The sequence below is a fragment of the Neodiprion lecontei genome, chromosome 7 (assembly GCF_021901455.1).
Source record: "Neodiprion lecontei isolate iyNeoLeco1 chromosome 7, iyNeoLeco1.1, whole genome shotgun sequence".
Classification (NCBI taxonomy): domain Eukaryota; kingdom Metazoa; phylum Arthropoda; class Insecta; order Hymenoptera; family Diprionidae; genus Neodiprion; species Neodiprion lecontei.
Genome location: NC_060266.1, coordinates 20,978,950 through 21,004,001, shown reverse-complemented (window position 1 = coordinate 21,004,001; position 25,052 = coordinate 20,978,950). Strand labels below are relative to the sequence as shown.

The window sequence follows — 25,052 nt, the reverse complement described above, 5'->3', positions numbered from 1 at the left end:
GAGAAACGATACGAGAGAGTAAGTGAGAGGGAGGAAAAAATTACTTTGTTTCGAGTGGTCGAGGATGTGTGAAACATCTGGTTGACTTGGGCGAGCCTCATATTCCCTGTATCGTCGCTTTTCCCACTCGCTACGTTTTTCTTTCCATTTCCCGAATGGTTTTGACCCGTGATTTTCCCCGCAAGAGTCAGCGCAGCTGCACAGTTTCTGGTACAGTGATTACGGCGCGAGCAAAAAACTTCTCCAAACTTCTTTTTATCGTTACTGTTCTTTTATTCTTTTTTTTTTTTTTTTTGTTTTATGCATGTGTTCTTTCATCATTCTTGACTTTCGACCTGCCGTTTCTTTTACGTTACGTCTTATACTCGAGGAATATTACATTTCGTTACATACGTATATATACATATATATATATATACATGTGTGCGCTCTCACAGAAACGACATTTTCACCGCCAACTGAGTATTTGAATGAAATTTTTTTTATTTCATATTCTTGTAGATTGGAAAAAAATATTTTGAACGTATTTTTTATTTTTACGATTGAATGAAAATTGCCATTAATATAACAGATTGAAAACTATAACATTGCGACGTCACCCATGTTAAGATATATCTATATATATATATATTAAAATCAGTGAAATTCAATCACCTATAACATGAAAAATTATTACTTTTAACGAAAAACCAAAAATACGTCCTCATTATTTTGGCTTGCACTGTATTATGTACCCCTAAAATTGGAAAAAAATTTCATTCAAATACTCAATTGTTACCTCGCGAACTCAAATCTCTTTCTTCACGACTCCTTCCACTCTTCCCCCCTCCCCCCCCCCCCCTCCTCCCCCTATTTTCTGCGTGCAATAAAAAAAAACTCCCGTTAAGACTAACGATATTTGTAGTGTACCTATTTTTTTTTTTTTTTCGACAAGAAAATCAGCTCGATTGCTCAGTCGTTCATCGAAAAGTGATAGAAATCACAGAATTCACGAAATAAATGCTACTGTATAAGTTGTGTGAAATGAGCTCACGTTTGCAAGATTTTCAAAAACTGTTGGTAAAGTATCGTTAGGTACAAGATTTTTGACGTTCTCTATTTATCGTTAACGTAGTGAAATTTTTTAACGCAATCTTTTCGAAAATTCGTGAATCTTGAACAGCAGGAGGTTGTCGTTAGCGAAACAAATTGACATAAGTGTATTCGGAGTATCGTAATTTTTTTTTTTTTTTTTTTTACTCCTCTTTACGGCTGAACGCGTATCAAGAAATTTCGCGGGGGCCGGTTGATTCGAGACACGTATATATATACCTGTGTAAAATCGGTAGGTGGGTTTTGATGTATAAATAAAAGAAATCTGCCGGCGAAGCTTTTATCTAGATCGCTTCAGCCCCGTATCCTCTCACTGCGGACTTAAGCCTATGCCTGCTGCTTGACAAGAAGCGTGCGCAATTCGGTACGCCAGCAACCCTCGGCATTCCTTTCTGAGAGTAAGGACGGAAGGAAAGAAACAGAGAGAGAGAGAGAGAGAGAGAGAGAGAGAGTGAGGAAAGGGGGGGAGAAGAGAAAAAAAAAAAAGAAAGAAAATGGGAAAAGTAAAGAAGAGAAAAACGAGACGGATGCCTGCCCCGAAATTTCCATAAGTTGCCGGGCCGAGACCTCTAACTTTTACTCGACTCTACGTTTATTCGCGTATAAAACAAATATTTTAATAAAAAAACTCGACGGAATTCGGGAACGGTATGAAAGAAAAACCTTTCGATTCTCCGCAAGATAATTTCGCCCACGTAATAATATCTGATTAAGTCCGGCAATTATATCCCAACACTCGTACGATGTATTCGGTTCGATATCGCGTTGCCAGGTTTTTCTTTTAACATCAGGCATCTTGTTGTCCGGGAAATTTGTTAACTTTTTTTAGATCGCAGCTGTCAATATTTGCGCACAGACGAGCGTCGCTGCAATCCACTGTTTTTTTTTTTTTTTGTTTTTTTCTTTTTTTTTTCTATCAATTTTCCGATCAAAGTGTCTTTGTACTTGATAAAAAAAAAAAAGGCCCAAAAATAGTGAAAACTTCTTTTGTACACTTTTTCAATTTTTATTCATTCTACTTTTTTTTTTTCTTCTCCTCTCTCTCTGTTTCTGATCGAAATATTCTCTCTTCCTTAAATTCCATATAGCAACTTATTTCGAAATATATTTTAAAATAATTCTCTCTTCAAATTTTAGCCGATATTTCCGACGATTTCTGCTTTCGAAGTTCGAAGAAAATAATCGATCATATCCATTGAGGTTTTAAGTTCAGCAACGATGACCGTGGCGCGACGCGAAATTTTCTCACGGTTCTTTGTCACGGCGAGGTTCTTTACAGGACGTATATATTCTGGTTCAAGTATTTGAAAAATGACGTGTTGAAGATCGATGAAGTGAAACTGATCTTGATTGATTTCTATCTCATCAAGATTTTATCAATCATTGGCTGTATCGATTTTTCATACAATATTGTTGTCATTGAATGAGAAACTTTGTGGAAAAACGAAGCTCAGGGTGATTAAAATTTTCGAGAGACGGAAAGTTCTTCGCCCTAGAAAAAAAAAAAAAAAAAAAAAACAAACAAAACTTGTCAATTTCTTGAAAATTCAATGAGTTTCCAATGTGTTATTCTACTTCGAACGGTTGTTGCTATTTGCAGAATTCAATTCAGCCCGATTGATTTGAATATCGCAGCTATTGATCCTTGATGCCGTATCGTTAACTCAGTTCGTATCATCGTTCGGGTATCATATTGATCAATCTTCAAGGTTTGATTAATTCCAAAAGTTTCTTTGTCACGATGAATTATAGAGCTGTTGAAGCGGGAGTTTGAAATCAGGTTGCGGTGTGGGAAGTCCCGTGTGCCAAAATCCTCGAGAGTATTCTCCCTGGCCTCCGAAGTAGGTAAATTCATTCCGGTTCGTAGCGGCAGAGCGAGTGTCTCTATCCTGGAAGGAACACGGTGGAACGGCGACGGCGTTTAAGTGGTGTGAAACACGCCTCACCGCTTACCGGTAGCGACAAACGTGAAACTCGGGTGAGCGAAGAGGACAAATAATTACCGCAACAAACGCCCGACCGGCCGTAGCACCCGCCAAACCCAGTCTCTGCAGTCTCGTTGCGTTTCGACGTGTCGCACACACTGCGAAGGGTAATGGGGCGAAGGTAATCCCGTTAGGCGTACACCTAGAATGACGAGTGGCGACCCGCAGGTGAACTTTGGGATTCGGTACGTAGACACGCCGAGAATTCGCGTTCCCGATAACGTTGTGGAAATGGGTTCACCGTGCGGGATATCGAACACCGTTATCCAGTCGATGAGGCAAGGCGATACTTACTCAACTTCTCCGCTCGTCTACCCGTTGAGTTTTAAATGCTAGATCATCAAACGCAGCTTTGTGGTATTTGAACCGAACATGGAGCTGACTACCCATTGAATATTCGATTAATTGTGTTTCATTGAACTCCGCTTGATTACCTATTGAATTGTAAACGGGCCGTTACACGCATCTTTCTAATATTTTTATACCCATTGACTTGAAAATGTCTCGTGAAACTCAAGATTTCTATATTTCAATTTTACGAGTCAACTACCCGTTGAATGTAAAATTCATGTGTCATTGAACCTCACTTGATTATACGTTGAATTTTGTATGAGTTACCAAACAAAACGTTGTGGTGTTCGAGGCAGACTTGGAGTTGACTACCCATTGAATATGTGATTGATCAAGTGTTGTTGAACTCTACCTGATTACCCGTTGAATTGTAAACGGGCGGTTAAACGCATTTTTCTCATATTTTTATACCCATTGACTTGGAAATGTCTTGTCAAACTCAATTCTCTCAGTATTTGAACTTTACATGAAGTTAATTTTCTATTCATCGTAAAATTGATGCGTTATTGAATCTCACTCGATTGCCCGTTCAATTTTAAATCAATTACCAAGCATAAGCTCGTGGTATTTCAACTGGACATGAAATCAATGACCCATTGGCAATGTATTTAATCACAAGTACTTGTATTTCGCTTGATTACCCACCCGTTGAATTTACGAGTGAAATATGAAATCAAGTACCCATCAAACAACAAATTCAAGTGTAAATGCAATTCTCTAATTTGTTATCCATTGAATTGTCAAACGTGATTATTTTGTAACATTCGAATAAGGCGTGATTTATATAAATTATATAAGAATTATTCAAATGTTGAGTATCAAATTCATATGTAATTGAACCTCACTTAAGTACTGATTACTGATTATTTTCATAAATCTAGTGCAATCGAACTCAGCTTCGCAATGAACTGATAATTATTGAAATGAATAATAGTTGAATTTAATTTATCCACTCATTAAAACTTAATTAAAAAATGTGATGAAATTAAAATGCGCTCAATCACTCGTTAAAAAAGTGGTAGAGAGCCGAGTGAAGCTTTAATGCGAATCATTTCACGTGGTAGTTATAATTGCAAAAAATTTAAGGAATTGAGTTTCCTGTCGAACCAGCAACGTTTAGTGAATTTCTCGGTATTAACGTCAATCTGTTACTTTAAAACCAAGGCGGTGAAGAATTTTTTTGCATAGAATTTTGATTGGGCAGTTTGTTGACTTTGTGACAAAAACCCACTAAACTTTTTCACAGTATTGGTCGACAGTCAAATTCTCCTTCTACGTGTATTCGCATCAGAGACTAGTTGGTAGTTTTACCGAAAATCTGTTGATTGGATTGATGTGCGAGGGGTGATTTATACACAATGCATAATTAATTATACGCAACACGGGTGCGTACAATGCTGTATACTGCGAGTTGAACAGCCAGACAGTCATGGAGGTAATTATTACACGTGTACACCACGCGTGTATACATATACGTGTATAATCTCTACAGCAGTTAATTATCAACGTATAATTAGCGTTTAATTGTAATTTAATATTCTACAAAATTTTCGGGGCAACGATGCGATGACGGGACAGATTTAAACATTCGAGATTGAATGCGCGCAAAGATGATCGATTAACGGTAACGCTGAAAAGCGGCATCGCTGTTATTATATACAAATTACAACCCCCGGATCATTAAACCTGTAAATTAATATGTGTCTCTTCAAAAGATCTCGTTCCATAATTTTTCATCAATCATGACGGAATTATAACGACGAATTAATCACAAATGCTCGATGAAAATGCAAAGAAACTTTTATTTGGGTCATACTGATCGAAGGACTTTTGTTTTCGATCACAACTTATTTGACAAGGCAATAAATGGTGTAGATTTTACTCAAGATCGCACTTTTTTGCATAGAACTCGGCCGAAAATTAAAATTTCAATTTACCACAATCGAAAAATATTGTTCTAGGTAGAAAATCAAAATTAGTTTTCCAGCTGTTACCAAAAAGTCTAGTATCCGTTACTATTCTTTCTCATTACGATCACTGTTGCTAGATTTTCTTGCAACTGTTGCAATAATTTAATGCTTGTGGAAGAATAAATTGACGTTAAAGCCTTATGTAACTAAAAAAGTAGAGTAAACCTCAGAAACTGATTTTACCTTGCTATTACCAAAAAAGGATCGACAATAGCGCAAAATGTTTACGCGTCCCTCGTTTTTCGTAATTCCAACAACATTCAAACAGTTTCTTCAACGATACCTGTATTACTCAATTTTTCGAGTTACTATAAGAAATGAAATTTTTCTCAGTATGACAGAAAATATTTGGTATTTTGATTTCAGATTAAGCTATCACGAGTTATCGCGGCCACAGCGATATCCCGATTCAACAATTTTTCAATCAACATTTAACAAAATATTGTCCAAACGTTGTTCTTTCACATGCTCAATATAATAGTTCGAATAAAACAATTCTTCTGTTATAATTTTGAAAAAAATTAGAAAAAAGTATCCTTTATCTTCACCTTCAAAGCCCATTCAAACCCTTAACGGCTGGTCAAGATTGCGATGGGAAATATAGAAGGCTATGCTTGCGATGACGAGTGAGGAGTCAAACGACAGATTAATTTACTAAATCGGCAATTGCGAGCCAGCCGAGCTTCTGCGTATATGGATATAACTGCGTTGAGCGCCTCCCTAAATGGAATCGAATAATATGCATGTATGCATAAGGAGAATACAATGTAGGGGGTGTAGGTATCAGTCGGCAGGCAAAGAGCTGCCGGAGGATAAGAGACGCGCGGTAGAAGACGAGGAGGGCTCGACGTTCAAACGCTCGAGCGCACTTTGAAATTGTAGCATTGTGTACCAAAGTCCTGGAATTCAGCTCGAATGTAATATAATATGCGGTACACGTACAACGGCGATTCTCTACACACACGCTGCTAAAGCTCCGCAAGCTCATATAGTCGTTTTATCCGTGCCTAGATTCCGTCCATCGCCAAGAAACTTACTTGCTGGCTCATTCTCCGCATTCTATTACGTCCACCTACTGCGATATTTATTATACTTGCAGTCCTCTTCTCCTATGACAACCGCTTACCCTGCAAAACCGCTTACACGTCGCAATCGATAAAGGCAAATACTACGCCATCATTATTCTCCTCGTTCAAACTGACGACAAATTTTTTTTTACCACTGCACAGGTCTGCGAAAAAATTTTTTGTTTCAGTTGCATCGAATGTTTTTGGTTGATATTAGCTTTTCGATCGTACCGAATCCAACAACGACTTACATTTTCCTCAATAAAATACAAGGTGTTTGCATAAAAAGGAAGAATAACAATAATGAAAAATGCACTATTTCGTTACAATGGGGGAAACGATATTTCTTATAAGATTAAACAAACGATTCCGTCATGAAATTCACTTAACATTCCACGTTCATTCTTTTTTTCTATGAAACCTTTTCTTTATTCGTTTAATACTTCTCCGAAAACGCTTCCGCTTTCCATTTTCTCTTTCCCTGTTTGTATTTGCTCTTGAGTCTAACTCTAATACATATTAAATGAAAATAAGAAATCACTTTTGAATAGGATTTTTAGAATCTAGAATAGGATATCAGATTTTGATTCGAACGTTAGTTTCACTCTAAATGAAACTACGAACACGAGTTCAAGAAAAAACCTGACCCGATGGAAATTTTTGAGTATCTTTTCCGGAAAGAGTATAGAAAGAAACGCCTGTGCAGTTTTTTGGTTACAGATCTGTGCTCAATTTTCTATTCCACACGTATTGATAGTTTCAAATTTTTGGATTTCTCCGATAATGACACGGTATAAAGACGGTAGAACAGACGAATCTAAGAAAAATTTATCATTTAATTGTGTGTAGAGTTTTCGGTGAGCGGAGAAACTTGAATTCTGTTGTTTTATCTTTTCAAAAAAAAAAAATTAAATCACACTCACACGCCGAATCGAGTTCCGTACTGTAATGATTTGTGATCGAGTTGCCGGTCAGTGAGAGAGAATGGCTTGAATTTGACCGTCAGATTCGGTATGCATGGTACGAAGCTGAATAATTCATGGCTAAATCATACCATGATAATTTATAGGTGATCAAGTTCCATTGTTCAAACTCTCCCGAAAAAAACTTATAATCTACGATCCTTTTGACTGGTTTGATTATACGAGTGAAATGTTTCATGCAGTTTTCTATTGTGATATCAATGGCCCGTTGAATTACACACTTACAGAGATGTCGTTAACCTGTTTCTGGTATCGTTTTATGTTCTTTCAGACAAACGTATAGTTACATAATCTTGTTGGAATTTCGCTCTGCTTGTTACTAACCGTATTCCGTCGCTTTTTGTTTCATGTTTCACGTATACATTTTCAACGTGCCAGGACAACCTGACATTCATAAAGGTAAGACATGGTGAAAATTTCTTTGCAGTAAAAAAGGATTTCATTTGTTTTTTTTTTTTTTTGTTCATTATACCCAGCACAATCATCTCTATTACTGTTATTGCTATCATTATCGTCATTGGAATTCATCAAGCTTGTATAAGAGGGATTTCACATCAAATCAAACGAAAAAGCGCGAGTTTTTCCCTGACCACTTTTGATGTTTTCACCTTTTACTCACTTGAAGTTCGTATTGAAAACATCAAATCTGAATTTTTACAGATTTTACTGACCAAACGTTTTCTAACCACAGCTAGTCGAAAAATCAGCTTTTATCAATTTCTCATTTCCTCAAGTTAACGTAGCTTGAAATTCAAATGACATATACAAAAAGTTTTGCATCTTTGTATGAAATTTCTAAAAATAATTTTGTGCGGTCTTGCGTGCCCCGTTAAAGTACAGTTTCGACGAAAAGCTTCGAAAATCTTCTGTTATAAAATAGTGCCCTAATCGAACTGGCTGAAATTTTTACACAGCATGTCTTTATCAATACGAAAGATTGTCTATAAGTTTCTTAGTGGGAGGAAAAGTAGTTGAAAAGTTACAAGTCACAGTTGACGTGGAACTGTGAAATTTCTCGTCCATACGTACTGTAATGTGGCGGTATGAATCGTAAAAGTTACACACATCGTTGAATTCTTACCTCGGATGAATATGCTCAAAAAATATTGTCCGGCGGTACGGAATTCACGTATCATGTCAGGAACCGTGATAAATAACAGACCGAAGTATACTCCTCGAGAAAAAGTTGACGACCGAAGTTACAAACAACACGCGTAACAATTGAGGATCGCGCTCGAGTGCGCAGCAGCGCCACGCGCAGGATAAGCAAACATCTTGCCGCGGCGCAAAGTTTGAATCGAATTCTCGCGACTGTGTGAATATTTGCTGATATATCTTCTGAACCACTCCACCGCCCACTGTGAAGTTTTCAGAGAATCTTTCGCGTTGAAAAAGACACGCTGTGTGTAAATTGTAACCCATTCGATCACGGCACTTTTCAGTTACAAATAATTTGCGCGCATTTTGTATAAAAACTACACTGAAACGGGCTATGAAAAATCCGAAAAAATTCTTTTCAGAAGTTCATAACTGAACCGAAAATTTTTGTGAAATAACTTTTTTCATACGTCGTCCAGGGTTTAAGCTACATAGGAAGAAAAAATCAAAGCATTGTCGAAATCAATTTATTGGATGAGTTGTCGTGAAGAAATCATGTGTCGAAAAAATCTGAAGAAATTCGAAGTTTATCCTTTCAATAAGTACTTCGATTGTGTGAAAGGGTAATCAGATTAAAGTGGGTTAGTGAAATCGACCGTCCGATTTGACGTGGAATATCCTATAATTTCATTAAATACTCAAGACTGCAAAACCATAATCACTCATGAAATGATCAAACGAATTTAGCCACTTGAACGATGAAACTGAACCAGCACCAGTTGAAAAAAAGACATTTCAAAATATACTTCTGGCCTGCAAAACTATACCGACGAAAGTTTATTGTTTGCAAAACAAAAAAAAAGTTTCACCTCTTCCCTAATTCATTGCGCCCCAATTAACCTAAGAAAATAGAATAAAAAGGAGGTGAAACTTTCTCTCGGAATTACCTGCCCACAACTCAAGAGGCAAAAAAAGAAGAAGAACAATAGAAAAGCCGTGCTTTTACAATTTTAAAGGCTTGAAAATTGCTCGCATCTAATCAGTCGCCGATATTTATGCCACAGACGGAAACCGCGCTGATGTACGACGCCGTTCACCTTTTTGCTAAGGCTCTCCACGACCTTGACACCTCCCAGCAAATCGACATAAAGCCTCTGTCATGTGAGTCGGTCGATACTTGGCCGCACGGTTACTCGCTGATTAATTACATGAAGATCGTAAGTGCCGGAGGAGTGATAATGAATGAAAAATAAGAGAGAAATTACATTTATCATCGATTCTTTTCGGTTGTCAACAGGTCGAGATGCGTGGTCTGACTGGAGTCATCAAGTTCGATCATCAGGGCTTCAGGTCCGATTTTGTCCTCGATATCATCGAGCTCAACAGCAAAGAGGGTCTGAAAAAAATCGGCACGTGGAACAGTACCGAAGGTGTAAACTTCACAAGGACCTACGGTGACGTCTATACTCAGATCGTGGAAAGCCTGCAGAACAAAACCTTCGTCGTGACAACGATATTGGTTAGTGCCGAACAGATTTCACTTACTGCTAGAGATTGAGAGTCGCTTAAGAAAAGATTATCGGATATTTTATTTCGAGTTGTCGAAATTGGATATGTTGTTTTGATCATCTTAAGGTGTTGTGGGACGAATATTCCCAACCAAAAGTGAGTCTTAGTGATAATATTCAACACTTTGCGATGAGATCAAAATCGGAAAGAAACCAAGTTGATAAGATAATTCGTTTCATGACACCTTAATTAAGTTCATCCTCAGTTCTGTGACTGCGTAATATTGACATCTATTCTTTCAAGTACTTTGAATAACCAGGGATTCACGTACCGGACTTTTGCATCCACGTATACTTTTATCCAAAGAACTTTTTCCCGGTTGAAAACCGGCTGGAGGACTGGAAGGAATGAACGTGGACTGAGTGCAGAGTGAAGTTTTTTAACAAGCCTAGAAAAGTTGGCGATGCAGGTTATACCCGGTTAAGCAAATCTCGTGAGAACTTTATCCGTGATGAGAGGCAGAGTGCGTCTCTGACGCAGATGAGTAGGTGGGATCGTCGGGCCACTTTTTGCCGGAGATGTTCCACTGGCCAGAAGCCAGTCATGAATTCACTAATTGCTTTAGGAAGGAGTGCCAACTTTTCAGCAGTCGTTATTGTGAAGCGTAGAGTATGTTGGACGGTTCCATGTATTCCGCATCCTTGTTCGCAGAGTTCTCCATACTGCATGAGGAAGGATTCCAGCGAAAAGTTAACCGGAAACGCGCAGTTCGAGGGGTACGGTATCGACTTGATACACGAGATATCTCGTATACTCGGATTCAATTACACCTTTAGACTGGTTCCCGACGGACGGTACGGCTCTCTGAATAGAGAAACGAAGGAGTGGGACGGGATGATGAAGGAGCTTCTCGACCAGAAGGCCGATCTCGCTATTGCCGATTTGACAATTACCTACGACCGCGAACAGGCGGTTGACTTCACAATGCCTTTCATGAACCTCGGTAAGTCGGTCTCACTATACCTGGTATTTCGATCTGTACGATAAGCTGAGTGGTTGGTACTCGGTGAAACTCGCTGTGTGTCTTCCAATCATACCGTCAATCCACCGTTTGAATCCACAGTACCTCACTCCTATCGAGCATTATCGAAATGACCTGCAGCTGTGACGGTAAAAATGATCCTTTTCCGCCTTCCGACTATCCACCGTCTTACGGAGTGTTCGACGACTGTATTCACTCGATACTGTTTTCCTGAACTCAGTCTCTGCTTCCGTTTCAGGAATAAGTATACTCTACCGAAAGCCGATCAAGCAGCCACCAAACCTGTTCTCGTTTCTGAGTCCGTTGAGTCTTGACGTGTGGATTTACATGGCGACAGCTTACCTCGGAGTGTCGGTGCTGCTTTTCATACTAGCCAGGCAAGTAAACGGTTCTCCATACTTCGTTCCACGATAATACGCACAAGACGTTTTTTTTTTTCATTTCCCGTTGAATATACACGAAGCCAAGAGACCGAAGGTCTTCCTTGGTTGTGTGCTTGAGCTTTTTGCCGAATCGATTATGGTTCGTCAGGAGTAAACGCAGTTGGATTGGTTTAGATTTACGCCATACGAGTGGTACAATCCACATCCTTGCAACGCGAATCCGGACCATCTTGAGAACCGTTTCAAGCTACTCAACTGCATGTGGTTCGCAATCGGGTCTCTGATGCGACAGGGATGCGACATTTTGCCCAAGTAAGCCGGCCGTCCAACCCCTGCACCGCATCTTCAGAATATGGTCTTGCATCTCTTCGTGCAGTTATCAACCCCTCCCATGTTTACCCCAACCTCCCCCCGCCCCTCCTTCCACGTGCCCTTCAACATTGGGTCTCCATAATGTTTCGCGGGAGCTTGGCAGAATCGCACGTCAACGGAAAGCTTCGCGCTATGAATGATAAAGGACGGTGACCTGATGTTGGGAAGAACTGGTTGGATAGAGTAACACAGTATTGTACGTGATTTGGAGTTACATTCTCCGTTCAGTCACATTAGATTGAATTAGAAGACAACTAACTCCGGACCGAATCAAGCTTCCAAAAAGTTCACCAAAATCGAGAGGTCTGAAAAAATGAAACAAAGAGAACACTTCCTCATGTCAGGTCAAGTCAACTGAGCATCACGAGGAGGAGAACTGAATTCACAACATCGATTCCAAATTCGTGCGATAGGTCGAATTGAAGTAGAAATCGGATATAGATTATAAAAAAAAACCTGTTAATAACCCACGCGAATCTTTCATTGGTCCGTTCGTTGAATGGGCGCAGTAGCTCGCTTATCGGATAAAGTTGGGAAAAGAGGACTTGGCTCAGGGAGCAAAGGTTCCGGTAGGTTTTTCAATCGATGCCTGAGCTCGAGGTTTATTGGATTGAGGAGAAAATTGTATGAATTGAAAGAAGTTCTCAAGATATAGAATAAGAAGAAGAAAAAAAAAAAAAAAAACGCTGGGCTCACAGCTCACACCTGTCCCATTATCCCGACGTTGATCGATGGATGAGGGAACGGATGATTTGGGCCGTTCTTTTATCAGAGCCGATTTTGAATATGTTCTCCGTTGGTGACAGCGGTGGGATCCCGTCGAGACGGGCAGACGGGAGGCCGCTCATAGTTGGTGAATTCGGGCCTTTGATCACACAGGAGTCCAGCATCTAACCCCAAGTCCTTCCTTTGACGTGTCTGCAGGTTCAGCCCTTACGAGTGGGAGAATCCGCACCCCTGCAACGCGCAATCCGAGGTCCTCGAGAACGAGTTCACGCTCCTGAACTCGCTCTGGTTCACCATCGGCTCGCTCATGCAGCAAGGCTCTGATATAGCTCCAAAGTAAGTCCCCTGCAGTCCTTTCGATTAAGTTAGCCAGGGACCACGTCGCGCCCGTTTTCCGCATTTCTACTCTTGCCATGGCCAACCCTCATTCCCCTCGAACACCCGAGTCAAAAGACAATCCCCCAATTTGAACTCGTAGATAGATGAACCATCGAGTAGGCCAGGAAAATTTTTTAGACGAACAAGATATTGCGAAGGTATCGGTGGATGCTATATCGTAGGCTTGCTGCACTAGCATACGTTAACGATATGCTGGTCGCATTTACCGCTGTAGAGTCCTACCCAAGTCCACCTTTTCGATTGTTTTCTTTATTTTTTACTCAACCCCTTGACTTGATTTTTCAAAAATTACACACTATTTATTTCGTAGTTCGATTTTTCTTAGGCTGCTCTGCCTATAGATTGTAGAATAATTTAGTCTGTTCACCCGTTATCGTTGTCGTATTTTAGTACCAGCTGTAACCAAATTCACTGATCCAAATATTAGTGCCTCGTCTATTTTCAGGTTCGATATCTTACAGTCAATTTATTACTACTCCTTTTTCATATTTCCATCTCGTTTCTGCTTATCACTTGCACCTTAGTCATTCTTTATCCAAACACCTTGTGGGCTCATATCTGAAATTATCTGCGAAGTAACATATCACGAGTGAAAGAGACTGATCGGTCTAAAAATCTATCCATTCAAACATTGAATTTTCTCTAAATGCTTGAATGATTCTTTTCAAAGTTATCCGATCTGAAAATGGTCAGTTTAAAAATATGTCACAGCACTGTAACGTCGAGTTGATTGAAAATAGTAATTTCTATCAGCATGGAAATGTTCAACGAATAACTTTAGAGACACTGACAGATGAATCAACAAATTAGCCATCGTTAAAAGACAGATGTCCATGATTTGGTGGAACGTCTTTTGTTTTTTGACGTAAATTTTCAATAACGAAGGTAGCAGAAGTTGTACCGAATTGAATTTTGATCGCAGGGCAGTATCGACGCGAATGGTTGCTGGGATGTGGTGGTTCTTCACGTTAATTATGATATCATCGTACACGGCGAATCTGGCCGCTTTCCTGACAGTAGAACGAATGGATTCACCGATCGAAAGTGCCGAGGACTTAGCCAAGCAGACGAAAATCAAATACGGTGCTCTGAGGGGCGGAAGCACGGCTGCCTTCTTCAGGGTAAGAATGAATGACTGTACAAAATGTTACCACCAGACCCCTACCATATCACGGAAATTACCTACTTTGGATCTCGGTGTTCTTGCGGGGAGGAAATTTGCCCGGTGATTGAGCGTAACGTCTTTTCAAACTGACAATGAAACCTCCTACGATTATTCAGACGTTTCTGGAACCCGGTATGGTGGAAACGGGTTCGATGGTGGAATACACGGGTGATTGTGAGCCGTGCGAATATCAAAATCGCGGATTCTTTACACCCGCCAATCCGGCTGGAAATCCGCATACCTGCAGTAGTCTGTCGTTATGGGAGGGGGGCTTCAGCCGGGGATAAGTTGCCTGTGAAAACACGAATGATTGATTGATACACCGGGTAATGTAGAACCCCCCGGACAAGATATTAGACCGAAGAGATGTTCTCGTATCTATATCCCTCCCTTCGGTTCACCGTTCAAGATGGATGAAGTTGGTAATGGAGTTGGTTCGCGGAGTCAACCAAGTTTTACTAACACGTGTTTCTCTTTTACACTCGGTAGGCGAATAACTTCAGAAATATGATAAAAAAAACGTTCCGGTTAAAGACGAAAAGTATAACCCATCAGAAAAAGGAATTCCATTTAAGCTCTAGTCGCGTATCGGTTGGGCCTCACTTGCATTGGACAGTCCCTGATTACGTTCTAATTGCGTCGATTTTTCACTCAGCACGTATGGTGTGTCCACCTTGAGAATGTATCCATGTAGAAGTGGAAAATATATCGACTAAGTGATCTTATCGACCTAAACCGTAGTGGCACGGAACGTAATCGAACCTTTCAATCCTGGGAAAAAAGGATGGCTTCGATCCCGATGTTTCTGGATAACTAAATTCACCAACTAAACGACCTTAGATGCACTGTAAAAATTATGATGGATTTACTGAACTGTTGCCATTCAGGATTCGAACTTCTCGACTTACCAGAGGATGTGGTCCTTCATGGAATCCGCTAGACCGACGGTCTTCACGACGAGCAACGTCGAGGGCGTGGACAGGGTGGTCAAGGGTAAGGGTGGCTACGCATTCCTGATGGAATCCACTTCGATCGAGTACGTAATCGAGAGGAATTGCGAGCTGACGCAAGTTGGCGGTCTGCTGGACTCCAAGGGATATGGAATCGCGATGCCGCCAAGTGAGTTTGCCATTCCGATAACAAAGTCGTGGGTTGATCATCTAAATTTTCGCTTCAAAGAAATTTCTATCAGCGAGGTCATGTCAACTCTTCGAGAGCGTCGATGTGACACGATGTGCCTGCATAACAAGGACCTATTACTCGGTGCTCAAAGCGTAATTTCTCTCCGTCCCTACAGAATACCACCCGGAGAGCACAGACACGTCCCTATCTTTAATAAAATCTTCTGTTTGTCTTAGCTAAAGTTTTACTGCATCCAAGGTAAATTCAATTTACAGATTCACCGTACAGAACAGCGATAAGCGGAGCCGTCCTCAAACTTCAAGAAGAGGGCAAACTACACATACTCAAGACCAGGTGGTGGAAGGAAAAACGTGGCGGCGGATCTTGCAGGGTATGTTTTCTATTTTACATTGCACATTCTTCTTAGAACCCACAAATTTCTTCCGATGAAACGTCATGTTACACGGTATCAATTGACGTCAGAACTCACCTCATTACCAACAGAACATTCTCAATTGTTTTCCAATTATTTGATGTTGATTTGGGGGGTGGGGTGGAAAAAATTCGACAATATCCTAAATAAGGACCACCCTAATGTACGTATATCTAGTCTTATAGACACAAACTCATACTAGATCTGGTTGAATACATCAAGACTCGTATACCATATTCACAGTTTGTAAATATCGTCCAATCTAACGAATTGTATGTGATACTTATTCAGACATGGTCGGATCTGGTACCACACCTGACCTGGATATTCAACTCGATCTGTTCAAAAGTAAATACCAATACTTGTATCGTATCTGTGAAATTTCCTCCAATCAAGCCCAACTTACAATAATCCAGTAGCGATGAGATAATGTACTCCGCTTTAAAGAGTTGGGTAAAAGTGATGACGCGAACGATTATAAAGCGATTCGATGTGATTTTGGAACGTCGCATATCCAGCAGTTTTTTTTTTCCCCCGGAAACGGATAATTTGATTGATAATCCGGAGATGAGTCAGCCCTTCTCCCTTCCAGACAGGAAGTAATCCCGGGATCCGAAACAGTTGACAATCGGCCTTGATTGTCTCGTTTCAGGACGACACGTCCAAGAGCAGTTCGGCGGCTAACGAACTTGGCCTGGCGAACGTCGGTGGAGTATTCGTCGTCCTTATGGGGGGCATGGGAGTCGCCTGCGTGATAGCGGTTTGCGAGTTCGTATGGAAGAGCCGGAAGGTCGCCGTCGAGGAACGGGTGAGTGAGGTCAGATAACACGAAGAGGGCGAGGTCAAGGGGCACGAGAAACCGGAAACGCACCTCGACCCGGACGCCATTTACCCACTCGACATACCCAGGGAGTACATCAGTTGATGTTCGCTCGATGGTGGAGTTCCTCTTTAATGGTCCGTGAGCACGCGAACCTGCAACTGTCGCAAAGTCACTCGGGTCTAGCCTGCGATCGCCGTCGATCGTTGACATTCGACACTAAAAATTCATCACGTTTAGAAAGCGTACCTATACGCACACTGAGAGAAATTTATAGTTCCGGTCACCGCTCAGTCCTTGATTATTTTCATTTTTCACCATAATCGAAAAATATAGTTCCAGGTAGATAATGAAAATTAGTTTTCCAGCTGTTACCGAAAAGTCTAGTATCCGTTACTATTCTTTCTCATTACGATCACTGTTACTAGATTTTCTTGCAACTGTTGCGAAAATTTAATGCTTGTGCAACGATAAATTGATGCGATAGCCTTGTTCGACTAAAAAAGTAGAGTCAACCTCAGAAACTGATTTTGCGTTGCAAATACCAAAAAAGGATCGATGATAGGGCAAAATGGTTAGGCGTACCTCGTTTTTCGTAATTCCAACAATATTACAACATGTATTACTGAATTTTTCTAGTTACTGTAACAAATGAAATTTTTCTCAGTGCATCTATGCGAACAGAAAGGATTTTTTTTACCTTAACGAATAATGCGTCACCTATATGGTTTTACTTTTTTACTTTGCTTTTTAATTTTTTTTTTTTCGTTGCCAAATTCTATAAGTTTCAGATTTTTCACTCAGCCATTTTCGTGATCATCGCAGAAGTTTGTCGGACAAACCGACAGAATCTTCTCTTTTCACAGTGATGAAAAATATCGCGCAAAAAGTGTTTTTTATTGTTATTATTTACCTTGTTTTCTTTGAACGATATTCGATCCAACGTAAATGTGATCAGTATTAGGTGAGAACGGATTAATTCAAATGATCAAAAAATTTCTTTAACAATATTTGATATCCGTATTTGGTTAATTTTGTTTTCAACATTTCGTGTAGGACGTTGTTCGATTATAAGTAACGTTTCTGTTTTTTCGCCCCTGCCTAAAAAAAACTTGACGTAATTATATTGATATCAAGAAGCTAATCCTCGCCGAAGGATACCTCTTAAATCTAATTTCAATATGCCGCTTTTAGGACTCGAAGTTTTCCCACTTTAGTAACACGAGTACAAAAGTTGCATTAAATTTTTTCAATGCCAACAGTTCATTTACCAAAAACTATTGAATGTATTTACGATGTATATAATTTGATATAAAAATTCATAGCTTGTAAAATGTTGAATGTACGGAATTCGCTTTCGAGACTTTTACGCCCACAAATTTTTTACCACATTTATTCTTGTCAAGCCAATTATTGAGCCGCTAAAAATGCTTTAAAATGGATTTTTAAATGAAATTGACTTTCGAGCCTCGAGGCTTACAACTTTTGTACCGTTTGAGCCGAGGATTCGGTTGAACGAAAAAATGTTGTAAAGAATTAAAGTCTCTACGATATAATGCTTCAAGGATCAATCGAATCCGTATCGTTAAATACGACTGAGTGATGAAAAATTGAAGATTGAAAAGGAAACAACATTTCTACATGTTACTTAAACGGAAGAACTTTGAGTTCTGCGATCGGTGACCTCTGAAAATAGCATTGATTATGTTCTTCCTATTTGGGATTAATTTATCAGGTGGATTATAAAAAAAAAAAAGTATAAAAAAAATGTCCAACGATTCTTTTCATCGTTTCGTTCCATCTTACTTTTCTTTCCGTTGCCCGATTTCTTTTTTTTTTTTTTTTTTTTAATCTAATTTTGGAAGTGCACAATGCCTCCACTTTGTACACGCTGCTCGAGCAAACGAATGTACGTCTAGTTTTAGCCGACGCGGTAGATGAATAAATGCATGTAAATGCGCTTAATTCGCAAAGCTTTCGGGTTTAATTCAACTCTGCCGGTGAAATTATTCCCGTGCCCGCAAAATTTATCCGCATAACTGTGTTGAAGTAAAACGCGTTTCGCTTATACACCAAAGCCGGACGGATTGTCACTAAAAGCAAATAAATATACAGCAGATTTTTTGTCAAGAGTTAAATGAAAAATTTTTGAACTTGAAACGGGTAAGGTCTTGAACAATTTTTATTTTCCAGAAAACCTGTAAACCTGTAAATTATCATTCCAGAAAAACGTCTTGGAAATATTCCGAGTTTGAAAACAAAGGAAGCTTTAAAAATAAAAAATAAGTAAAAATAAAATAAAAAAAAGCTCCAGACACAGATGGGGAGGAATTTTTTTCCGCCTGCTTACCGCCGGATTTCATGTGAGATAAAAGTACTTGACGGAGTAATTCTCGGGCGAAAAAAAAGGGGCGACCTTTCATCGTCGCTACAGGACCTCGGATAGGGTGGTAAAATTTCTTCCCCATTCCCCGTATAAAACTTTTGCGGGGTAGTTTACGGTGTATACTTACAGGGGATATCATATACACCGCGCGGTTCGCTTCGCGGTTCCCTAATTTTCCCCAACAAACATAAAACTCTGTTTGCCAACAAGCCCCTCTCCAAACTCACGCGTGTATAACCGCCTGTCCATCGGTTATTTTTTGAAAAAACACTCCAGGAACTTGACGCAATATTTGATGAGAAATAAGAAACGGATCATTGATATATTATGAAATGGTTTTTTTTGTCGATTCGTGTTAAAAACCAACGAAAGGATGTTAGAAAATCAGGAAACAGATGGAATGAAGTCATATACGGTTCAAAATTTATGCAATTTATCAAAATTCTAAACTCGATGTCTCATCCCGGAGTTTTAATTGTACTAAGAAAAATTTTGAGAAAGCACAAAACTTTGCATAACTTTTTTTTCTCAGGTAAAATTGAAAAAAAAAATCATTCAAATTCAAATGTGAAATCTTAATCTTACTCTGACGACGAAATTCCGAATTATTTCATTTCTAATAACGATTAAACTTTGTCGTTATTGTTACAAAGCGGTGACAAATAAATGAAATTCAATTCGCATGAAAATAACGATTATTCACGACAGTTTCAACGATTGTACTTTCTTTTAATAGAAATACAAAATAAAACAAAATAAAAAAAGAAGCCTCACATCGACAATTGTATAAATTAAATTTATAAGCCGAGAATATATTAAGGTGAAAATTTGTCCCCAGGATAAATTCGTCAAAGGGAAGGCGGCCTGATTTTAATTTCAATATCTCTCCCTTCCTCCTTTCTACATTAGCAGCCTTCTTTTCCTGTCGAATCAGCGTCAGCAGCGCCCACCTGATTCGATTCGTACCCTAATCGTTTAAAATTCGGAATGTAGCGTTCCTCAATAAAACGTGAATAGAATTTCTGTGCAGTGCACACGTGGAGATTTTTTTTTTTCTCTTTTTTATTCTCCTTTTCCATTCTCCGCCGGTCCGTTTCTTTTCTCCTCGTTTCTTTTGTGAGATGCAGGGCGTCTGGAATTCCATTGATCAGAAGCTGGAGGGTCGTCGTCGGTGACGTTGAAGTTCGATGACGTAACGGGAGTCCAAATTTTTTGATACCAGGACCAAAGGCTTCGGAAATAATAACCCAAATAAAAATAACACGTGGCAAACATATCCCTTTTGAAATTTAATTTAATTCAATACAAAGTTTTACATCAATCACTTTTACATTTTTTCTCGTGGGCTATTTTTGTCATGGGTTATTTTTCTCTTGCGCTATCCTTGTTCAGGTTATTTTTGACTTGGTTTATTTTTGTGATGGGTTATTTTTATCTTGAGTTATTTTTGTTCAGGTTATTTTCTTCGGGTTATTTTTTTCTTGGGTTACCATTGTTCGGCTTCTGTTTTTTGTGTTGGGTAATTTTTGTCTTGAGTTATTTTTACATGGGTTTTTATATGGGTCATAGAATTTTTTTTTTTTATAGTTATAAAAAAAATTTGCTCTCTGCATTCAATGCAATGTTTCGTCAATTTCTGTACACGCAGGCCGATTGTCATTATTACTGTTGTTACTGTCGCTACGGTTTTAATTATTATTATTATAATTTTCCCCTAGTAATGTACGATGTGTTGAACAATTATTGCGATGTGAAAATAATTCTTTCTGGCAAAATCATCACGTGGATTATTCTGGTGTTCTGTTTTAGAAGCAGAAATCATCCGGCAAGCCTATCTGCGAAGGTTTCACTGATCTCCACTAGCTGCATGTCGGGCGATATCTACACTTCGAAAACAGACTCCAAAACGATCCAAAACGAGATTGACACGTTGAATAATGACACAACGAGATGAGAGGAGATAACGAAATTGAGGGAAAGAGGGCTAAGAAAATTGGCGAAGAATAGACGAAAGTGCGAGAGACGGCGATTGTTTGACGCGTTTATACTCGTTTCACGGTAAAGACGTGATTGTGAGATTAACGCGGACCTAAATGAAGAAGAACTCCATCGAATCACTACGACGATGATAATTTATAAGCAGAAACTGAAAGCTACGACCTAACACTTGACCTCTCCACAATTTCACATTTCATTTAAAATCAAGCTTACGCGTTTGTTGAAGAAACAATGAGATCAATTTTTTTTTTTTTTTTTTTGTTTATTGTTTATCAAAGTTTCTTGAACTGTAATATGTGCGATTAAAGAAGACAATATAATTTGTTCTATTATTTTCTTGCCTAATTTTTCTTACGATTCTCAACCGGTAATAAGAACTTAGGAGAGGTCAAATACATCTGTCATTTGCTCATATCAAGTCCTTGAATAATTTATAAATAAATGACGAAGAAATTTTCACTCGGGAATCAACGGCTTGAAAAAAGTGCTGTGACGTGATGTGAAGGGACTGAAATTTGAAATTGAATCGAATAAAAAAAAAAAAAAAAAAATAAACAAAATAAATGAAAACAAATTGAAGGATACAGTAATAACGATAATAACGGTTGAAGAGAATCGAAACCGTTGATCCCTTGAATGCGCAGAATAGATTATACGCTGTGCAGAAAATGTGACGAATTCCCAGCCAAAGATGAAAAACACCCGTGTATAATGTACATGATTAAAATCGGACAATTTTATACTGAAAAATATAGATAATTCACGTACCTATAATATATTGATAGTCGTAGATAGAGTTATACGATTATTGTAAATATCATTATAAAGAGGGGATGAAAAAAGAGGTTAAGCGTATGATTAAAGCTCGCCAATAATTTTTTCTCAAATTCAATGCGGAGTCTGTAGATTTGATTTTCGGGTAAAAAATTGAAATTCTAAACTTGAAAAGTTCCGAAAATACCAAATACTGATTATCTCATTGTCAGTGGCGAAACTTAAAGTAAAGAAATAAAACTCTGACGAAATGTCAAAGGTTCGAATGATCCTAATCCCGAAGCTCAAAGTTCTGAATGTTGTTTTCGATTTTCGATATTTTTACATTCGGAATCCTGGTCATTTTGAATTTCAGCTTTTCCGATTTTTCATACCCGCCCGTTGTTTCCGACCAATCCAAGCTTTGTCGTTTCATAAAAGTTCGATTTCTTTACCTCAAGTTTTGCCCCCAAATATTTCGGAGTTAGGGGCTTTCGGAATTTTTCAAATTCATAACTTCAACCCCGCCCCGAAATTTTTTTTTCGAGTTTTTGCGGTAAAAATTTGTAGATGACCCTTTTTTCGAATTTATTCGAGACATCAATATGTACATAACAACAATTTAGCCGCACAGTATATGAAACGAGATTCTATTTCAATCGTGTAAATTATAGAAATGATATATTATACAGTACGTTTTATTCCTTCTCAATTATAATCAAAAAAACGCTCTTCACATGCTTAAAATTATACGAAATGCAAAGTACCTGTCCGGTGAAAGCGAATCGATAATTATTCTGTATAATATCTCGTCCATAACTGTGATCAGACGAATTACGTGTATAAATAATGAGAAATATTAAGAAACTCAGTTAAAATAAATACATCTTATAATAAATATAATAAATAAGATTGTATTTATTGTTATTATTCCTACCATTATAAACATATAAATAATGATTTTACGAAACTGGGTAAGTGAAATGCGCTGCAGGGTAGAAAACGGAAATTTTTGTACATAAGTTTTGAATTCCCGCTGAATGTTATCTGTATATTAATGATAATTTCATTTTGAATGGTAGTTTTTCTAGACCTGGAATATAATATAGACATTTCAAAGTCAAATCAAGACAGAACCTGCTTTTAAGAACAAACAAAAAAAAGCACAAAAACAAATTCTACGGACTCCGTGTTGCAGTTCGATTGATTTCTGAATTAGAGCAAAGTTTAATTTATCGGTGTGTCTACTAAAGTCGTTTGCTTTTTGTTAATCTAATTTCAATTTTCATCTACTGCGTATTGAGAACGAAGTTGTATAAACGAACTAGGTAAAATAAACGGAAAGATATAATTATAATAGAATAAATTTACTCGTTTAAGAATTACAGACTCTATAAATTATTAATAATATAATGTACACTTAGGAATAATTAGTTTAATTCTTGACTAGTATGCAATTATCTATAAACAACAAATAAATTCATCACGACCGTGTGTTTCTACTGAAAAGGATAATAATTATAAACACGATTAAAGAAACACGCGATAATTGCAGATCCTTGATATATTATATTGACTATTAAGTCTCGACAATTGTAAACTACAAAATATTGATATAAAGAAAAAAAGAAAAAAAAAAAAAAAACAAACAAGAAACCATTTGTCAGTTACGTTATTATTGTTAATTGTCTTGTGATTATTTCCTGCCCACCTCTTAAGTTCTCGACTAGCAGCAAGTGAGACGATCGATCAATTCGTCATTTAACAAGCAAGTAATAATACAAATATTCATTTACCCTCTGTCAATGTTATGAAGCATTTTGAAAAAAAAAAAAAAAAGGTGTGAATTTACTCCCAAATATTATACAGAATTATACAATGAAAATTTTGAAAAAACAAAAGAAAAAAAAAAACTAACCTTCACGGTCTTTCACTTAGAAAATTTCCCCCAGTTTCAAATCAATAATGATTCAAGCTCACAAAAATATCTAACCAGCTTAGATCTGAAACTCGGAAGATTTGATATGCAGGAAAAATAACATACGCAAAAATTTACGCAATTTTTGAACTCGTTTCTAATTATCCATGCGAAAGTGAAAAGTGAAAAATTCTGTTCGTAGTCAGCCACCCCTTAACGTCAATTTCTACTCGAGCAACGACACGAATGTGCATCGATTTGCCTGCGACAAGGCGTTGCTGTTCACGAGTTGTTTTTTTTGCGTGGATTAGTTTTTGAGAAAACTACATTGAAGAAAAAATCTAAGAGCCGCAAAATAAAATGTTTAAATCATGCAAATCAAATAATTGGTTTAAAATTTGTTGTCTTGTTCTTATACGCAAGAGAGGAAGTACAAAAAAAATAAAAAAATTCAATTCCAACCGTTGTCAATCTGAATGCAACAGAAGCCAGATTCTCGGTAAATTTTGCATCAAGTTCAGACTCAGTCGGACTAGAGAAATGGAATTTAGAAGGTAAAATGTAGAGCAGAAAGTCCGGTGATGCGGTTATTTGTACGATACAATCTCCTATAAATTTTTTTTTCGAAAATGATACAGATTTTTGATGGAAATAAGTAACACGCGTTACGTGCAACGCTCTCAGAACTCGCGGGATAAAATAATTTTATCTCGGTGGGCGATGTATAGTTGAGTGAAGGAATTTCCGTTTCATCTGCCAAAAATAGGAAATCGTCAACGCTGAGTTATTTCTCTCTTCCCCATTTTCTCTCATTCACTTCTTTGCTTTTCGCTATAAAAAACTGTAACTTTACACGTGCAACATAAACAAGCAACAAATCAAATGGACACAAACAATCCGGTGATTCGTACTCAGAAAAATTTGCTGAATCTTGTGAGATTGTGTTTTTCGAGATGTACCGACGTTTCAAAGACGCAATTAGCTCGGAGCAAAGTAATGGTTCAAGGATTGGAAAAAAAAAATTAAACATTCGCTCGGATATTTTTCTATCCACGGATTATTTTCGTAATTTTCTATCTAGCTCGAGAAATAATTCTTTAGCTATTACATCGAATTTTGCTGTGTAAGAAAAAAAAAAGAAAAAAAAAAATCTCGTGTTTAAGTTTCACTTCGTAAAACAAAACGAGGATTTTATAAAAAAAATTTGCCAAGTTTCAGAGGTGATTTTTAGGATACGTCAAAAATTTACCGTCTGTATTATTTCGTTTACAAAGCCTTACGCGATTTTTATTGTAATTTTCAAAGCGACATATCTTGGTAAAAATGTAAATTTCACGCTCAATCTCAAAATTTTCAAGTTGAATTGAGAGCCAATGAATGTTGAAGAAAAAGTTTATGATAAAAAAATGTTGACCGAATCAGCTATAAAAAGCTATTCGTGATATGAAGAAAAAAAAAAAAATACATTTTTCTTTGAATG

The 25,052-nt window shown here is 38.0% G+C and overlaps 1 protein-coding gene across 7 annotated transcripts in view; it reads left to right on the top strand.

Annotated features, from left to right (window-relative positions):
- The window catches only part of LOC107225915 (glutamate receptor ionotropic, kainate 2), a 251,204-nt gene extending 229,717 nt beyond the window's left edge, over window positions 1-21,487 (top strand). For 4 of the 7 annotated variants that reach the window (XM_046744598.1, XM_046744596.1, XM_046744599.1 and 1 more), the window contains exons 8-18: window positions 7,827-7,847; window positions 9,611-9,763; window positions 9,844-10,065; window positions 10,767-11,058; window positions 11,336-11,474; window positions 12,777-12,914; window positions 13,900-14,098; window positions 15,030-15,261; window positions 15,540-15,655; window positions 16,350-16,505; window positions 20,713-21,487. In XM_046744598.1, coding sequence (XP_046600554.1) covers window positions 7,827-7,847; window positions 9,611-9,763; window positions 9,844-10,065; window positions 10,767-11,058; window positions 11,336-11,474; window positions 12,777-12,914; window positions 13,900-14,098; window positions 15,030-15,261; window positions 15,540-15,655; window positions 16,350-16,505; window positions 20,713-20,766 — 1,722 coding nt within the window. In that variant the 3' untranslated portion in view covers window positions 20,767-21,487. Of the gene's footprint in view, window positions 1-7,826; window positions 7,848-9,610; window positions 9,764-9,843; window positions 10,066-10,766; window positions 11,059-11,335; window positions 11,475-11,654; window positions 11,793-12,776; window positions 12,915-13,899; window positions 14,099-15,029; window positions 15,262-15,539; window positions 15,656-16,289; window positions 16,506-20,712 lie in introns of those variants that run through there. The other 3 variants (XM_046744597.1, XM_046744601.1, XM_046744602.1) reach the window with 3 other exon arrangements.
- Window positions 21,488-25,052: the final 3,565 nt, after the last annotated feature.